Source organism: Condylura cristata, unplaced genomic scaffold, assembly GCF_000260355.1.
Source record: "Condylura cristata isolate star-nosed mole 26May11 unplaced genomic scaffold, ConCri1.0 scaffold00004, whole genome shotgun sequence".
Lineage (NCBI taxonomy): Eukaryota > Metazoa > Chordata > Mammalia > Eulipotyphla > Talpidae > Condylura > Condylura cristata.
In genome coordinates, this window is record NW_004567105.1 from 56,173,196 (window position 1) to 56,185,954 (window position 12,759).

The following is a 12,759-nucleotide window of genomic DNA, read 5'->3' on the forward strand; positions in this document are numbered from 1 at the left end:
TTTCTTTCTTTCTTTCTTTCTTTCTTTCTTTCTTTCTTTCTTTCTTTCTTTCTTTCTTTCTTTCTTTCTTTCTTTCTTTCTTTCTTTTAAGAGAATCTAATAACAGAATTTTGCTCTGGGGGTGAGGCAAAAGTGTACCCTGCTCTTAGAAATTATGTAAACATCTTTGTTTCAGTGCCATCTTCTCCACTAGTTGGTTGGTTCCTGAGATTTGAGGAGATCCTGTCCTCCTCCAGGCTACCTTCCAGCTTTCTTTGAGACCATAATAAGTCTGGCTACTATCTATGAAATTACTACTATGTGGCAGCTCCTTACCTGGCTTCTCTAATCTTTACATCCATGCTTTGAAGTAGGTGCTCTTTTGTCCTAATTGCAGGTGAGGGCAATGGGTAATGTGCTTATTTGTTGAAGGTATTTTGGTGGTTTTCCTCCATGAAAAATGGATTAGCACAGTGTGTGACTTCCATCTACATCCAGGGTGATGCTAGCACTTGGGATTTGCAATTCTCAGGGACTTGAATGACCATCTAGACTGTGACTGACCAGCAGAGAAAAACTGATGAGCAAAGAGTCACACGACTTGACCAAAGCTGGTGTAGAAATCCAGGGCTAAGGCATAGACCCAGGCCTCCTGACTCTGACTTAATGTTCTTTCAACCATAGAGATTTGAATCCTTGATCCTGGGTACCTATCATCAGGACACCCTCTAAATTGCAAATGGTCAACAAATAATTAGTTTTCCTCTTCATAATTGGAACTGCCAGTCTGGAAGCAAAGTACTTGTGTTTGAATCCCAGCTCTGCCATTTACCACCATTGTGACTTTGGGCAAGTTGTTTGAGCTCCCTGAACCCTAGTTTGTCCTTCTATAAAAGTATCCGCCTCCCTGGGTTGGCTCGAGATGTCCCTGAATGCTCCAGGTAAAGTCAAAGAGAGAAAGCTCTCTTTCAGCATGAACTGTGGTTAACATTTGTTGAGCTCCTGTCACTTGCCCATCATCCCTTGATATTTGGGGTACAACCCTGAACAAGAGAGCCATGACCTTCACCCTATGGAGCTTACGGGGGGAAACACACATGTTAAAGAATAGTGATGGCTGTGATTTGGTGAGTAATTCTAGTTCTAGTAGTTATTTATAAGCTACCATTTAGAAGTTGCTACAATGTATTTTTGTCTTTAGTTCTGATTTTTATAAGTTGCAGTACTTAAGTATTTGGTGTTGTTGGTCTGGAATTACACAGAGCCCTCATTTCACCTTGCAAAGTACTGCTGCTCAGCATCATGGGCCAGCAGCCTTTCTTGTCACGTCTAGAACATCACTGGCCCCGATCCTCCCACAAAGGACAGATGGAATTTATAACTGGGAAGGGTACACAGGGCAGCAAGACTTGGTCACTGAAGGAACAGACAGCCTCAGAGTTATAACAGGCCTGTGGGAAGAAGACACAGTAGGAACCAACTGCTGTCATATAGATAACACAGCACCATGCGGCCAACTGCTGATTTTGAAGTGACAGTGGTATGTTTGAGGCCAGCTCCATCTCATTTGTAGTCTAGCTCCATTTTCTCCCCAGTGTTTCTTTGCTCACAGCCGATCCTACCTCTCTCAGCTTTGTTTGCCTGGCCATTTGTTATGAAGGGAGTCTGCATGCATAGGCATTTTCTGACAAGCAAGGTCATTGAGCGGGATGTTTTGATGAGCCCTAATAAAATCTGTGTCCTGAACTAACCCGAAATGTGGGCTGCCTATACCAAACACTCTGATTTTAAAAGAGGACGCTTTTTTTCTGTAAGTGATATTTTCATTTTTGTTTTCTTTCCTGAAATAATGTAGCATAAAATCAAGACAATACAGCCTACACACTTCAGTCTTTGCTGTTATATAGGAAATAAGCCCTTATATATAAAACACTCCATTTTATAGCACCAGGAGCAGCCACTTAGAGAGTTTAATTGACTTGCCTAAGGTCACATAGAAAATTTAGTGGGAGAGCCAGGATTGGACCCCACCTATGTCTTCTAATTTGAGTCAGTTCACACTTCCCGGTCCTGCTGCTGTTACATATGTCCAATAGTCAGACCAGTATTTTAAACCAAAGAGTTAACTTGTTTGGAAGGAAGAAGTGGAAAAGATCCCCAAACCTATCTTTTTCTCTAATTCATTGAGAAAAGTAAGAGTAGGATGATTTGTATACCTTGTGCCTAGAATGTTGACATATGTATTCTCTCATTAAATTTTTCATATGTCTTATCTCATTAAGCTCTTGAAACTCTCACACCCCCACATTATAGATGATTAAATTGAGGTTTGATGTTGTTAAATGTATTGTGCAAAATGACATGCTGAGCAAGTGGAAACTTGGTATTTGAATCCAGGCTCCTCATTCTTGAACTTGTGTTTTCCTAAATTCTGCTAGGAATCGAAGGATGGAGTGTTGACTACTCCACCAGGTTTATTATAGAGACAGGCAGAAGGAAAAGAACTTATTTTTCAAACATTAATGTCATGAAGCAATGCATATATAATATTTTAAGTTCACTGGTATTTTTTCTCTTTATAACTTTGTACTTTCCATATTAAAAGTTTTTCTAAGGATCTTCCCAGTGGCCTACGGGTTAAGTCTCAGCACTATCACTGTGAAGGCTTGCGTTTGATCCCTGGCCAGGGAAGTGACCCACATGGCATAAGCAGACCTCTCCTGTCTGGCCCTCTGCTTCCCTCAGCAATGTATTTCAGCATATCTGCCTGTTCTACTCCCTACTCTTGTCTCTGGTGAATCCTTTCAGTCCCCACTCCACACACACCCTTCTTGTTGTTTACATCCAAGTTCTTCTACACAGAAATAAATAAAATATTTTTTAAAAAACAGAAAATGTTCAATGCATTTTAAAAAATAAAAGCTTCTGTAGGAAATGAAAATTAACTTGGGGCAAGGAAGGCTTCATTTTTCCTACTCTCAGTTGACACCAATGCTCATCCTCCTCTGGACAGGTGTCTGTGAGCTTATAAACTAAAGAAGTATCAGAAGTCAGGAGTGATGCCAGGTGGGTGGGGGCAAGGGAGGGAGGAAAGGGATGTGGTGTTTGGAGCCCATTACTCAGGAAATGTGATGGCACCTAATTTCAGAGGTGCATGAAGCAAGTATTTAGGAAAAGAATAATGAGCTATTGTTGTGGGATTTTTTCTTTAATGGGTGGGTTGTTTTTATAAAGTTTTATGAGCAGGAAACTGAAGCAAATGCTGACCCCTTTGGTTTTTTTGAACTCTGCCAGCATCGTTTTCATTTTATTTTTGAGTGTTGGTGATAGGCACTTCCTTTAACACTTTTGGGGCTAACATGTAATCAGACACCCCAAACTGCATATTGTAACAGCAGAATCCAAATGAAAAGTTATAGTTTCAGGTCTTCTGGATAATGCCATGGAACAGAATTAGATTTTTCCCTGACCTGGGGAGAAAGGTCTTTCAGTCTCCTGAGTAGTCTACAAAATGTTTTCCCTTTAAAAACATTCAAGAAAATTTGCCCAACATGTGGAAAACCTCTAACGTATATTAAAATGGGTCTTGCTGTGGCAAAGAAATTACTGATCAAGTTCCCCTCCTCCCCTGCACCATAGAAAACCTGCCTCCCCAACTATTGTTTTCCCTGGAAGATGACTTCACCTTAAAGACGGTGGTCCTATCTGGTGTGCATTTTGGATGCACTAAGCCAGTGTTTGAGGTATCTGGCTGCCAACCGATATTAAAAACGGTTTTGTTCCTGCAGGGCACTTATTCATTGCTTACCTTGTAAAAGTTATGTCTTACTGCATTTTCCTGGCACTGGAGCAATCCTTGTACCTACCCAGTGCATTTCAGTTTTCTGAGCCTGCAGGCAGCCCTGGGTTATTAAAGTTCAAGGAGGCATTCACGTGATGTTAGCTTTACAATTTTAATTCTCTCTTACCTTCCCCCCTCCCCTCCTCCCACTCACTGACAGATGGGTTTTATTCACCGTGTACTGTGTCTGAACCAAAATGAATTCCCAAATCAGCTCCCGTAGAACTAGGTGAGCAACACTCAGAGGTGGAGCTTGACCCCCGCTGGCTTCCTTTAATTAAAAAGTCCCTAATTTCACATCAGTTTGGGAAATTCAGATTCACAATCTCTTAAAGTCAGTTCCTTGGGGCCCAACTCATGAGAACACAGTTTCTATATAAATAATATTAGTTACTACATGGCAGTTGAAAAGAAAAATATTATGAAGTTAAACGCAGAATTTAAAAATCCTAGAAAAGGACAAGGAAGAAATAGCTCTGGAGGAAAGGAAAAGAGCAGATGAACATTTTATAAGGCCTCTCTGAAACCAAACTGTTTGACATTCCTCTGCTACCAGAGTTTCCCTGGAAAATTCACCTTTTTCAGAAATTAGTGTAAATTGCAGGTGCATACAAAAAGCTGGAAGGAACTCCAAGTTCTCCATAATGTTCTACCGGGCTTTTATCCTTGGGGTCACTTCTCCAAGTGGTTTTGGGGAGTCTCAGATGCCTCAAGAATCTGAACATTTAGGGACCCAGCTATTCTTTTCACAGTCTACTGTGGTATATTCTGCCTATGACTTGGCCTCATCTCAGAAAATTTAAATATGCTGTTGCTTGTAAAAATTCTTCTCTGAATTTACCTACTCCATGATACATTATTTGATTAGCCCCATTTCAATTTAATTTTCATTTCAGCTAATGGGTCCTTCTACCATGTGTCACCATGATAGAAGGAGATGGAAACACTGTGGTGAGATAAATAAGGTCCTTGTGCTCTTGTAGTTTGCTGTTGGGCAATGAAGACATATTGAATCAGCCATTATTAGTGGCAAAGAGAGATACTCAGTGCTGGCAGTGGGAGCGGGTGGATGAGAGGAGCTAACCAGGAAATCAGCTGGTGGTTGTTCTTGTCATAGCAAAGAGCTAAATGATCATACATACAGCAATGACACTTGGTGAAATAAAGGTTGGTGCTTTTATTCAAGGCTTTTGGCTCTAGGAGAATTGTGAGCATGTGTGACTGGTGTTTGCTGAGCTTAGTTTTAGATGTGAAATGGGAAAAAATTCAAACACAGTGGAAGCTCCCTGAACTCAGCTCCCACTTAACAAACACATGCAGTGAGCCTGTGCCCTCTAACCCTCTGAAGATTTGTCTGATGGTCACTACACACAGCATGCAACACACTTTCAGCTAATGGGCAGCTGTCTGGCATACAACTGCCAGCTTCCACTCCCTCCAGATGAGTGAGACCTGTGCTTGCCAGGAATCCCCAAGCCTGTTATTGCCAGTTGGACTTGTTCTGTAATTAAGGTCTTCCACACATGAGACCCCGCTGCCCTACCTCCACCACAGCCAAGGTCTTTTTCAAATAAACTTCTCTAGCCAATTGCCCTCCTCCATTCTCTACTCCTACAGATTTTTTTAAAAAACTTAAATGCAGTCATGTCCCCTCGCTATGAAGATAACATGTTCTTAATTGGAATTCTGGATAGCAGATTGTAAATCAAGTCCCATTCCTGGTGGGTGATTTACTTGATAGTTTACCAGGAGTGTGGATTTGCCTATTAACTGTATGACTGTTGCACCCATATAGGAATATATATCATAGTGTCTACCATATAATAGTTCTTGTGAGGTGAACAAAGATGCAGCTTCCCATGCCCATCTTAATTTCACTGCTACAAACACCGGTCTAACTGCACCTAGCACCTCTGGCCTGAAAGTCTGTTATCAGTAGTTCCGGATGGTAGATGTCTAGGTTCATTATTGGGCTTATAGATCATTCTAACTTGTCAAAAATTTAAATTTCTGGAATTCCCTGTTGAGGGTTTCAATTCAGTGGACCCAAAGTCGGCCCAAGGTATGATTTTAATAAAGCTGCTAGGTGGATTTTGCTGCAGGTGGTCTCCGGAATTAATATTCCTGAGTATCCAAAAGTCAAGTTTCTGTAAAAGTGTAGGTTCTCAAATCCTGCCAGATGATAATAATACTGCTGTTTGTCATTTTTATGTCCCTTCCCCCCCCCCCACCTTAACCACTCTGGAATCAAGATGTATATTATAATAGATCATGTTATAATTTAATTGCAACATTTCTTCTCTCTTGGGACTCCATGATACAGTAATAAAATATGTTACATTCTATGGCACCTCAGGTTTTATGAACTATGATGCTTTTATTGCTGAGTTTGTAGTTGATGGAGAGAAAACACTATCCAAAGCTAAAATTTATACACTTTAGATGGCAATTTCTCCACAGACTAGACTAAGTATACAAAATCCACACAAAGCATACTATATTAACTGTAGATTGAGTAGAATCGTTTTGAAACTTGTCAAATTTATTGAATTCTTAATTACAAATATGAACTATTCTTAAATGCAGACTATCCTTAAAGCCTTAAAGTTCAAAGACTGTTAATAGTGTTCTCACGGTTGATTTAAATTATATATGCAAAATAAGCCTGCTGATCATAATCAATTCAAATTAGAGGTCAAGATTCTTATTGCAGAATCTAGAATCAGGCAGGTTTCTGATCATACATCCTGTGCAGCCAGAATTACCATGCATCAAAAAAGACAGCAAATTGCATTTTTATCTCACCACCAAGTTTATATTTTTGCCCCTAAAATAACAAATATGGTAATAAAGAAAAAATATACGGTGTCTTGGGGAAAAGAAGTTTTGAAATGTTTCTTCCCCTTCCTCAGTTTCTTTTTAAAGTTAAAACTTTAATTTTCACTAGTCTTTGAAGTTCATATCTGCAGCAATTTAAAACAATTTTCGGTTGCCTCTCATCCCTCCCCACCCCCCAGACTCCATACTTTTATTATCTTGTTCTTTTCATGTTTTATGAATCTGTAATTCAGTTAATGGTCAGGTTTGGCCGTCAGGGGAAGATCTAGGCATGTGAATATTCTGGGGCTCCTTGGCACTCCAGAAGTCTTTCTTTGTTCCATCCAGTGTAAACTGATATTTGACACTAATCAGTGCTCAAGGTTCAGATTGAAAAGATCTTTAAGGTCAAACTGAACAGATTATTTTGGTTTTGATGTCGTTTTTCAGTTTTACTCTCTCCTGTAATACAGGATTACTCAACAGTCACACCATTGGCGCTCTGGAAGTTAATTCTTTGTTGTGGGGGCCATTCTGGCCTTAGAAGATATTTAACAGCATCCCATTAGATGCCAGTATTACCTCCTTTATCAATCAAAATCACATTCAAAACTACCAAATATCCCCCAAGGGTAAATTGCCCCCTGTTTTAAACTATTGCTCTAAGAACAAGAGCACTTGTTCTCACTTGTATATGAGATCTTCGGGGCAAGATATTTATTAATTTTTTTTTTAACAAAATACAAGCAGAAAGTCTTGATTAATTTTGTATTATAGCTAATAGATTGATCCTGGGAAAAGGAGACAGATTTTATCACTTAACTGATTTTTCAGACTTGTTTCAGAAAATGAGGTCTTTTAAAAAATGCAAGAATAAAGTCTTCCAGTTTTAGAATATTCAGGAATGTATTTTCATAAGTTTAGTCTGGACCAGTTCATAAATCCCCTGTTCAGATATTATCACTACTTTGTTTGTGCTGTTTTTACCTATCTGGCAGGAAAACACACTCTTGATCTTTCAGAATTCACTGCCAGAACTTCTTTAGGCTCTAAACTCCTCTCTCCTACCAAGGCTGAAGCTGCAGAGATGAGAGGGTCTCAGTTACTAACTGGGAATGTTGCCCATATGGAAGGGGAGGGGAGAGGTATAAGTACACACGTGTGTCCAACATGTGCCTACCTGACCATGTCAGATTAGCAGGAACTAAAGAGATGGCTCTAGATGCCAAGGGAGCAGATGGGGGTACACATATTCAAGGGCCAGACTTTGGAGGATCAGCTATCGTCACTTGAGTTCCTTTTGCAAATGCACTAGAACCTTACTGTATAGTTACAGTTGCAAGGTCATGCTTTCAGGTTAACCATATTCCGTAAGCAGGTGTGAATTGCGTACCTTCCTAGCATAGAGGTTCAGGGACAAGTAGAGAAAAGGGAAAAAATGTAGCTAACTAAGCACCTGATCTATATAATAAGCACTCATATTTGAAGAATAAAAAAATAAATGAAACTAAGAAAAAGAAGAACCCACTAACTGATGTTAAGCATAATGCTGAAAAGACAAAGCATCTTCCTGTTGGTCACAAAGAATGTCACAGCCATTTTAACTTCTGAAGTTTAGCCTCATGCTGGGCCTGTTCTGTTGGTAGTCAGGGCAGTCTGATTAGAGGAACTGACTGATGGTCTTCCTGCTGGGTCTGGCTGACTTAGTGTGAAAGGAGCTAGTAACCAGCGGTGGGCTTGTGCTGGTGGCCTGCCACCCCACCAGCAGCACAAATGAGCCCCCCCTTGGCCCAGGCGGGAACACAGGCTCTGCATTTGGCACCATTCCTGGAAACACAGAACAGGCTTCTTTATTCCAGTCTCCAGGCTTCTGGCTTGTGAGGAACACTGCCTGGCTGTGAAGCATTTTATAGGGTTATAGTGGGCTATGCCGTAGGCAAGTTCTGAAAGACACTTTGTGCCATGGCTTTGAGTGGAGCTGACTGTTAGGCAGTGTTATTCCTAAGCCCATAAACACACACACAAGCAGGATGGGGAACATGGGCTCCTGGGGCCGTTCAGCTGGGCGGCATTGTAGTTGGATGGCTTCTCTCCTCTGTTAAGCAGCCTCAGGGGTTTGCTTGGGAACCTTCCTGCAGAGCAGTCTGTTCTCTGACTATGCCTTTGGTCACATGGACCCCTGGTTGGAGTCCTAGGCAGATTGCCCAAACCCAAAGTCTGCTAATGGTGGAGCAACACATTGGTGGGGGGAGGTGGAAGAAGGCTGGGCCCTGAAGTCAAAGCATAGGATGGAAATTGCTCAGGGCCAGAAATATCCTTGAAAATGTCTCAAAGCCCACATACATGATATATACCCCAAATTATACCCAAAATTGATGACTTCCATTTATAAACCTTACTGTACCAAAAAATGTATGCCTTTAAACACCAAACTTCTATTCATGATGGTGGGACATTCATGTTTTAAGAAGTTTGGAAGCACCAGAGCACCCAAAGGAACCCTAAGCCCCATTTTTCCTCTCATGCACATTTTGGGGCTTATGTTGTTGTATTCAGCACTATTTAAATGGTTACTGCCTTTAGTAATATCCATTCCCCTCACTCATTCTCTCAGATTTATAATGGAGAGACATGTTGATTGCATATATGTTGTGTGATCATGTGGATTGATCGATTTTTATAGTGATAAATCTTTTGAGGAGATGCAGCACTTTCACTATTATAAGTGGTTGATTTCTTATCAACCAATACGACTTAACTTTGCTCTGTTATTATACTTACACTTGAGGTTAAACCCCCTCCCTGCCTTAGGGTTTATTTATGACAATGCGGACTTATGGTACAGCAGACTTACTGCTCAGCCCTGAAGATCCCACAGAGAGTAGCCCAGTGCCAGGCTGTTGGATTTTGCCAAGGTCACTCCTTTTTCTTTCACCAAGCCCTGGAACCAGACTTCCCAATTAGAGGACAGGTTTGTTGAGTGCCACTGGCAATCAAAACCTGTGCCCTAGGGGCTGTGACTGGGCAGAGTTGTATGGTAGGCTGCTGGTAACCAGAAAGGGAGGTGGTGAGAAGAAGCGAATGAGAAGTCACAGTGTATAGACTCAGATCCGCAAAAGCCAGAGTTCTGACTGAGGCTTACATTTCATGCAGAGTCATCAGAGGCTGCTTGGGTTGGGTGCTTTTGGAGATGGGGGTCCACATCCCCACCAAACTTGGGCAAGTCTGAGGGGCAGGCATCTGTGTAGGCTTCTTTTCCTACTAGCTCAGAATAAAAGGACAGAGTTGTAATCACAGCCCAGATAGGAAAATCAATGGTTCTGAGACACTTTCCCATCCCAGGTCTTTTACCACTTCCTTACTATTGTGTTTCTGTGTATTGAAGGGGAAAATACCCAGGTGGGCTCTTTAATTTCAGCTGGAATTGTGCATAGCAGTAGTGAGACTGACAAAATTAAGTCCTGATCTCCCTGATTCCAAGGGCAGTTTGTCTACACTGATGATTACTTCTTTAGTGCTAACAAACTGGGATGGAAGAACAGATTTCCTGTTTGGAAAGAGGGAACTGCTAGGTTCTGCTCCAGCTGGAAGCAGAGAACACTGAGACAGGGACTAGATAGTTCTTCTTTTCCCCCATGTAATTAACATTTATTTTTAACACAATTCAAGTTATATTTTAACAAAGAAAAATGTGAGTTGATTTAATATCCAATGTTTCTTTTCTTTCTTTCTTTTTTGTTTTTATATGCATCTTGACTCATTCTTTAACTTTTTGTTTTTGTTGAAGTACCATTGGTTTACATACTTGTTAGTATTTTGGAAGTATAGCATCTCCCCATTTAGGTGCAACCATCACCAAAACACCCATAGTCCTCCACAATCCATTGTGCTTCCTCCCCACTCTTTCTTCCCATGACCTCCTGCACACCTGAAAAGTCAAAACAGAAGACATTGGCTCCCAGACCCGTCCCTTGCTGTGGCCATGATTTTGCTATGGAGAATGAGGGATTTAATAGTGCAATCAACAAAGTAACTACGGAGATGACAGCCTTAATATTTAAAATATTAGTTTTTAACTTCCAAATAACATATGAGTATATCTTTTTTGTAAAAAAAAAAAATTGAGAACATTGGCTATCAATTTAAATTGTTTTTCCACCATTTTTAATCTTTTAATCTCAGGTACTTTTTGGCACTGATTGCACCTCATCACTTTGCTGTGCATCCTTCAGGATGATTTTCAGTGCTATTTAAGTATATTATGTCTCTATAAAAATATATGGTATGATTTTGTAGATGTGTTTTTAACACAAATGGCATTGTACCATGCTTGCTCTGCAGTTATTTTTTAACCCCAAATGAAAAGGAACTTGTATCACTGGAGATCTTTACGTGGCACATCCAGGACCCATCTACACGTGTGTGCTTCTCAGTCTGTTCCTTAGTGAGGAGAGTTCATTTAAGCATTCCCTACTGATGGGTTTTACAATTGTTTCCAGTTTTGTTTTATTTTTTACTGTTGAAGACAGGGTTGCTGTGAATGACCTTATAATTGCCTGCTGGGCATTTGCAAATGTGTTTCTCCAGAAAACCTGCACAATGCATACTTTCCAAGCCGTGTCAGGATGCCCTTCTGAGTGGCAGGCAGCCTCCTACCCAGCTTTCAGATGGTTGCGCGGGAAAGGGGGAAGGGAGCTCTCACGAAGTGATGGAAATGCTTTTGTGGTTCAGACTGTGTAGGTATTTGCAATGTCGCATTCACTGAACTATACATTCTTAAATGAACACGACCGTGATCACGCAAGAGAGGAGACTGGCTTGGGAAAAGGAAACGTGGGCTTTAAAAAAACGGTTGCTTTCCCCTCACGCCGCTTCTCCCTCCACCAGGTTTTTGTGCGGATCTGATCCCTACCGCCCGGCTTCCTCCGCACCCCTCCTAGCCCACCCCCTCCCCGCCTTGGTCCTACCCACCACCTCTTCCACTCAGGGAGTGGCAGGGAGCCCGAAAGAAGCTGTCTCTGAGCCGGGCAGCCCCGCAATCGCGTGCCCTACGCAGGTCCTCCAAAGACTCACGGGAAGAAAGGTTCAGTTTAGAGGTCGCCCCCAGCCCGCCAGCCCCTCGCGGCGGGGGTAGTTTCCTCCCCGCCACACCTGGTTGCTCCCGGGAGGGGTAGGGGCGGGGCGAGGCTCCAGCTCGCCCCGCCTAAGTGGGTGGGTCCGGGGCCGGCTCCGCCCCCGCCCCGTCTGAGTGCTGGAGTGGGATCTGACCAAGCTAGAACTGGCTGTCAGTCTCCGTGCCGCTGCTGCCCTGCACCGAGAAGCTGGGGCCCCCCTTTCTTCTGGAAGTTTTGTGGTCGTCTCGGGTTAGCGGTGACATCCCAAAGGGCCGGCCCGGCAGCCGCCATGGTGGCCAAGGATTACCCCTTCTACCTCAGCGTCAAGAGGGCGAATTGCAGCCTGGATGTACCCCTGGCCAGTCCAGCCAAGGAGGCCGAGGTAGGGCCTTCCCCTGACCACCGCCCCCTGTTCCTGGTCTGCCTTTCTTCATCCCATACTTTCACTCCCCCCTGTGTCACTGTCTCCGTTTCCATCACCATGTGCTTCTCTCTCCTCCACCTCTCTCTCTTTCTGTTGTCCTGTCTCCATCGCTCTGCCTCCCTCCCACCCTTTCTCGGTGGATTAAGCAGTTGCCCTAACTGTCCCTGGCCCTTTTTCTCCAGGCAGGGGAGCAGCTACCTCTTTTGCCCTTTCCTCTCTCGCTTCGGAATGGCATTTAGATGGCCCCTCTTCTGTCCAGAACCCGGCTGAGGGATTTTCTCTACATCAGCAGACCCAGATGTTAGGAGAAAGCTCCCTTTAAGTGTAGTTTTCCTCTTGCTTGGTTGTGGGAGCAGAGGGCGGTTCTTGGTGACCCCTTGGGACACCTCACCTGTCAGGCTTGGTGACCCCTCGGGACACCTCACCTGTCAGGCTTGGCCTTGCAGCTATTTGGCAGCACAGACAGAACTTGCCGCTTTTGCTTTCACATGTGGCTGTGGGGGTCCTTCAGTTGAGGTTCTGTGGCTAAATAAATAATTTGAGTGTCTCCCACATGGATCCTGAAAATGAATTAAAGTCCTTTT

The 12,759-nt window shown here is 42.7% G+C and overlaps 1 protein-coding gene across 2 annotated transcripts in view; it reads left to right on the forward strand.

The window, feature by feature from the left end:
* ARHGEF3 (Rho guanine nucleotide exchange factor (GEF) 3) overlaps nt 1-12,759 on the forward strand; it is a 123,302-nt gene that overhangs the window by 51,157 nt on the left and 59,386 nt on the right. Inside the window, exon 1 of one of the 2 annotated variants that reach the window (XM_004676046.2) lies at nt 11,911-12,133. The exons of the other annotated variant lie outside the window; for it this stretch is intronic. Coding sequence (XP_004676103.1) covers nt 12,041-12,133 — 93 coding nt within the window. The 5' untranslated portion in view covers nt 11,911-12,040. Of the gene's footprint in view, nt 1-11,910; nt 12,134-12,759 lie in introns of those variants that run through there. 2 annotated transcript variants of the gene reach the window in all.